Source organism: Primulina eburnea, chromosome 2 (genome assembly GCF_022965805.1).
Source record: "Primulina eburnea isolate SZY01 chromosome 2, ASM2296580v1, whole genome shotgun sequence".
Classification (NCBI taxonomy): Eukaryota; Viridiplantae; Streptophyta; class Magnoliopsida; order Lamiales; family Gesneriaceae; genus Primulina; species Primulina eburnea.
This window is the reverse complement of record NC_133102.1, coordinates 3,106,564-3,112,889: the sequence shown is the minus strand read 5'-3', so window position 1 is coordinate 3,112,889 and position 6,326 is coordinate 3,106,564. Positions and strand designations below refer to the sequence as shown.

The 6,326-nt window shown below is 36.3% G+C and overlaps 1 protein-coding gene across 1 annotated transcript; it reads left to right on the top strand.

Annotated features, from left to right (window-relative positions):
• The first annotated feature begins 2,134 nt into the window (after positions 1-2,134).
• LOC140819884 (zinc finger CCCH domain-containing protein 29-like) lies at positions 2,135-5,079 on the top strand. Its single transcript, XM_073180140.1, has 2 exons — positions 2,135-2,291; positions 2,849-5,079. Exon 2 carries the CDS (start codon positions 2,854-2,856, stop codon positions 4,840-4,842), a length of 1,989 nt encoding a protein of 662 aa, XP_073036241.1. The 5' UTR covers positions 2,135-2,291; positions 2,849-2,853; the 3' UTR covers positions 4,843-5,079.
• Positions 5,080-6,326: the final 1,247 nt, after the last annotated feature.

Genomic DNA, 6,326 nt, shown 5'->3' with positions numbered 1-6,326 from the left:
ATAAAGTGAATCAATTAAAAACTCCATTTTCCAATAAAGTGAATCCAATCATTAAAGTGATATTGTAAGTCACATTCTAGACAAACTGCCCATGAATAAAACTCCATTTTTTTTGGGTTTTCATTGAATTCAAATTGAGCCCGATAAATTAATATCTTTATTAAAAAAACACTTTCATATTTTCTAAAACTTAGTGAATAAGAGCATATTAGGTAAAAAAAAATACAACTAAATATAAAAACTGAACTATATTTGCTAGACAAATGAAAAAAATAAAGACTATATAATAGTAACATAGATAATATTAACATTAAATTTTGAAAATGCGAAAGATATTTTCTTGTAAATAATTTTTCGATTTTCAAATTGGAGAGATTCAAACTCAATAAACACATATTTATACTTATATTAACAAAAATTTGTGTGAGACAGTCTCATGAGTCGTATTTTGTGAGATATATATTTTATTTGGGTCATTTATAGAAAATTATTACTTTTTATATTAAAAGTATTATTTTTTATTGTGAATATCGATAGAGTTGACCCGTCTCACAGATAAAAATTCGTGAGACCGTCTCATAAGAGAGCTACTCATTTATATTTATATCTATAATATGCATGGAGCAAACATCGATATCGACGATTGCACTTGAGCATAGTCATCATAAATAAATATATATAAAAGAATAGAGATAACTGAGAAGAAAGCTAAAATGTGAAAAATGGATTAAAAACGCTAAGAATCGAAAGTTGAATGAAACTTGGGCGCACGTGCGCGTGGGCCTCGATGCTTCCACACCCGAAATCACGCGTTTTGCATTCGGAATATTCAAAACTGGCTCATTAGTTTAGCCCAATCTGCCAAAAGCCCAAATATCCACACACACACACAATTAGTTCCAAGTCATATAATCGATAAAGGATGACCAAAGCATATTTTTTTTGCAAAAACTTGGGTGAGACGGTTTTACGGGTCATATTTGTGAGGCGGATCTCTTATTTGGATCACCCATTAAAAAATATAACTTTTTATGCTAAGAGTATTACTTTTTATTGTGAATATGGGTAAAGTTGATCAGTCTCACAGATTATGATCTGTGAGATGGTCTCACATGAAACTCACTCATTTTCTTATGTTGTAAATTATGAAGTATAACTCTTTTATGTCATTATCATGTGATTGATATAAGAAATCATATAAAAAATTAGTATATTTTTAAATTGTTACATGGTAAAAAAAATAGATTCGTTTTTATTTTTTAAAAATAATGTCAGCGTTTAAGAATTTAGAGACAATGTGTAACTTTTGTTTAAATGATTTATCTTCTTTTATTTTGGCTGATATTATTATGTTTGGTTATAATCCGACAGCGAAAAAATATGCTATTTTGTCTCTACTTAAACATACTATTTATGTATTTGGATTTTCTCTCTCTCGATCCCTATTCCACCATTTCCACGAATGCCCATTAAAGTGGCAACTTGGTATAAAATCAAACAATGAATTATGATTTTTTTTTTAAGGAAAACATCATATAAATACAATATATCTATATATATATAATTTTGATATCCCGCATATCTATCGTGTACATCTTTGTGAAAATCGATGATGTGTCACTCACTCATTAGATGTGATGAAATATAGAAAAATTGCGCATCCAATGTATGAGTAACACTTCATCGGTGTTTACAAAGATATGACGATAGATGTACGAGATATCAAAACCGATGTATATATATATATATATATATATATATATATATATATATATATATATATATATATATATATATATATATATATATTTTATATATGTCAACTAGCACAGACGCGTTAGTATCAGAGGCCCACAAGAGACGCTGACAAAGGATTATGGCGGTTTGATATATTCCATTATCACCTCAAAATGGAACCTTTGGTTCCACGACCCCTTTCATTTGATTTTGCATTTGAGTTTGTATTTCATTTGAATCTCAATATGGATTTCACTTGGTTGATTCAAAATGAAACCAGAAAGAAACAGAAATGGTGTGAGGTGGATTCCACCTTTCGAATTTGACTGTAATGGAAAAAATAAAAAAAGTTAAAGAAATAAGTGAGAAGAAAAGTCACAACTTCCTCCTCCCTTCCTCATCATATATACATGTATATATACTTCTCCAAAGACTCGAGGTCTTTCACAAGATTAGATACTAACATTACTTACCTCGAAAATTCTTTCAAATTATCGGGAGTCTTTGTAATTTCAAATATCCATTCATCGACGCATCTGTCTATTCAGTGGAAGGTATGGTTTTTTTACATCTAAAGACTCGATCTTTAATGGTTTTTTTCCCTCTTTTTTGGTTTCTTGTTAAGGCTTTTGGGTGGTATCGAGGGGCTTCTCATGTTTAGTGAGCTGTTTGTAAGTTGTATTGAGATATGGAATTTGAATGATGGGTTATTTTTCGCATGCTTTCTTTAAAAAATAAATTCTGGAATTTTAGATGGCTTTTCTTTGTTTTTTTCTTCGAAATATGTCTGGTGTTAATTTTGATGATGTGGTTTGTTTTTGGAAGCCATGTTTTTTTCTCGCTACCTCTGTTATTTGTTTAATTATGTTTCCTTGGTTGAGAGAGAGAATCTATCGACAGGCTGTCCGTATGGTGGAATGATTCCATTGATTTGGAAGGAAACAATTGTTTAGCCTATGAGATTCCGGTTAGGACAACTTATAATAGTTGGAATAAATAAATATTATGAATGATTTTGTCAATATTTACAGATAAGTAAGGGGATGAGGAGTTTGTGGTTTTATCAATTCATTCTCGAGTCTCAAATTTTCTTTGTTCTTGGTTGTTTCAGGTTTGATGTGCACCGGTTCAAAGAGTAAGCTTTGCCCTTCTGAATTGGAAATGGAGGCCAAATTTCAAGAAAATAAGAGAAGGGTTTCGTGTAAAAAAAGTGCAAACTTACTGGAATTGGCGGCTACTGATGATTTGGCTGGCTTTATATATGAAATAGAAGAGATGTGTTCTGATGTGAATGAAGTAAGCGATTGGTATGGCAGAAGTTTTGGTACAACGAAGATGGGGTATGAAGAGAGAACCCCGATGATGATTGCTTCTTTGTACGGAAGTCTAGAGGTTTTGAAGTATATTGTTGGAACTGGAAAAGTTGATGTCAACAGAGCGTGTGGCTCGGATGGAGCTACGCCACTCCATTGTGCTGCTGCCGGTGGTTCGTGGGCCTCGGTTGAGGTTGTCAAGTTCTTGATCGGTGTCTCTGGGGATATCAATTCTATTGATGCCTATGGGAAGAAACCGTGTGATTTGATTGCTCCATGTGTTAAGTTTTCGAACAATTCTAAGAGGAGAATCTTGGAAATGTTGTTGAAAGGGATCAAAATTGAGTCAGGTGATGAGGAGGAAGAAGGGAGTGATATGCCTCGGGTTAAAGAAGGGGGTGAGAAGAAAGAGTATCCTGTTGATGTGTCTTTGCCCGATATCAACCATGGGATCTACGGAAGTGATGAGTTCAGGATGTATAGTTTCAAGGTGAAGCCTTGCTCGAGGGCTTATTCTCACGACTGGACGGAGTGCCCTTTTGTCCATCCTGGGGAGAATGCGAGGAGGCGTGATTTGAGGAAGCATCACTACACTTGTGTCCCGTGTCCCGAGTTCAAGAAGGGAAGTTGTGTGAAGGGAGATTCTTGCGAATATGCTCATGGTGTTTTTGAATCTTGGCTTCATCCAGCTCAATACAGGACACGTCTCTGCAAGGATGAGACAGGCTGCGCACGAAAAGTGTGCTTCTTTGCTCACAAACCCGAAGAGCTTCGTCCTTTGTATGCTGCCACCGGTTCTGCTATGCCTTCTCCAAATTCTGTTTCAATGAATTCAATGGACATGACTTCATTAAGCCCTTTGTCACTTGGTTCGTCCTCTTTGATGCTGCCTAGTACTTCAACACCACCCATGTCGCCCTCAGTTACTTGTTCGTCTCCAATGGGCGGAAACATGTGGCAGAACAAGTTGAACCTTATAACCCCACCTGCCATGCAGCTCCCCGGTAGCCGACTCAAAACTACTTTTCGCGCACGAGATGTGGATTTGGAGGTGGGATTGGAGAAAATCCATGCTCAGAACCAACGCCAGCAATTAGTTGAGGAGATGGCGAGCCTGTCTTCCCCATATCCAAGAATCAGCAATTTACAGCCCACGAATCTAGATGACATATTTGGGTCGTTGGACCCTTCATTGTTATCTCAATTACAGGGTCTCTCAGCCAAGAATTCTCCTACCAGTCATCAGATTCACCAGAACACAAACCAACTCCGAGCCGGTTACCCCGCAAACTTCTCATCAGCACCAGCAAGAAAACAGCCCTCGTCATATGGTTTTGATTCCTCTGCTGCTGTCGCTGCAGCAGTCATGAATTCAAGAGCCAACTCCTTCTCCAAACGCAGCCAAAGCTTCATTGACCGTGGTACTGGAGTTGGCTACCGATCCAGCCTTTCCAGTTCTGCTAATTCTCCCAGTCCAATGCCATCAATGTTTTCAGATTGGAACTCACCAGATGGGAAGGTGAACTGGGGTTTTAACGATGACGAAATGAATAAGCTTAGAAAGTCGGCTTCTTTTGGTTTTCGAAACAATAATGCCAATGCGTCTGGGGCCATGGCTCCTTGTACTGTCGACGAGCCGGATGTTTCTTGGGTTAATTACTCGGTGAAGGACACCCCATCTGGTGGCATCAGACCTCATAGTACGGAGCAAAGCCTGCACGGCAGAATTCATGAAATGGCACCGAGTTGGATCGATCAATTGTACATGGAGCAGGAACAGATGGTCGCTTAATCTGGTTTCTTGCTCGTAGCTGACCCATGCTTGTGATGATATTCTTTGAGATTTTATTGCTACACCATATTTTTTGGATTAGAATCTTGCAGGAAATCGAAGAAACAAATTTTTTAATTAATTTTTTTCCGCAATAGTTTAATATTTTACTAGCATTTGGTGAATTTACGAGTGAAAGAGTTTCTACTCCTGTGAGTTGCTGACATCCGTTGTCGAATAAAATTTTTATTTATGCCATTTTGTTATTTTACTCTTACTATTAAGGTTTCAAGAGTATGCTATTGGGAAGAATCCGAGCTTTGTGGCCGTCCGAAAAGCGTGTATCAGCATAACACGCTCTCTATAGAAAAAGTGTGAATAGCCGAAATTGTGTGCCCCATTGGACTAATCATTCATCTATCTTCCATTCTTAATGGACAGCCGCCCGAACAACTTTATTCTCATCTCTCCAGTCCACCAGGGAAAAAAGGACAGTCCATTATCTGGCTTTTATTTTTATATTCTGAGGAGGCCCAATATATGGTTTCAAGTTTCAACCAATCTTATATATCAGGCCCTTTTTTATGTGGGCTGATTTCCAAATCTCCTATATGGAATTCTAATTGCCTTCCCATGTCCAATAAATACTTTCACGAGCAATCGAGTTGGTTGTTTCGCGTGATTTATCTGACTAGTTAAAAATTTCTCGACATGGTTGGACATCGGCCCTCTTGTAATTTATTCGACAATGCACCCGGAGTTAGGGGTAAGAAAAAATATCGAATTTTCGGTATACCGAGATTATCGTACCGAAAAAAATTAGAATTTACCTTCTGTACAGTACGGTAACAATATCGGATTTTTCGATAAGATAACTGTATAAAATTTGAAAATTTCGAAATGTATCGGAATACCGAAAAAATATACAAAATTTTTAAAATATATAATATTTTAAAACGATAAATTTACAAAAATTTAAAATGTAAGGTTTTTTTCGGTATAAAACGGTATATATCAATACCGTACAGAAAGTTCGATATACCGTACAATTTCGATATAATCATTAATCGGTATGCTAGTTATATGTACCGAAAATCGATATACCAAAATCTTCGGCCGTAATTTTCGGTACGGTGTACGATATATGATTTTCGATACGATACGGTACGGTATACCGTTCCTACCTAGAGTAAAGAAAACCTACAAAAAGAAAAACTCGAACAAGTACAACATACCTCAAATAACCGATTGATTAAAGGCAAAAACTTGTGTGAGACGGTCTCACAGGTTGTATTTGTGAGACGGATCTCTTATTTGGATCACCCATGAAAAAGTATTATTTTTTATGCTAAGAGTATTACATTTTATTGTGAATATTGGTAAGATTGACCCGTCTAACAGATTATGATCCACGAGACCGTCTCAAATAAGACTCACTCTTAATTAAAATGATGTAAAAATAAACATAGCTTAGTGGGCCTCGGCATCCGCTTGTTGGGCTTAAA

Bases quoted from the DNA above. Each gene is read 5' to 3' on its own strand.
- LOC140819884 (XM_073180140.1), top strand. From the start codon at position 2,854: ATGTGCACCGGTTCAAAGAGTAAGCTTTGCCCTTCTGAATTGGAAATG.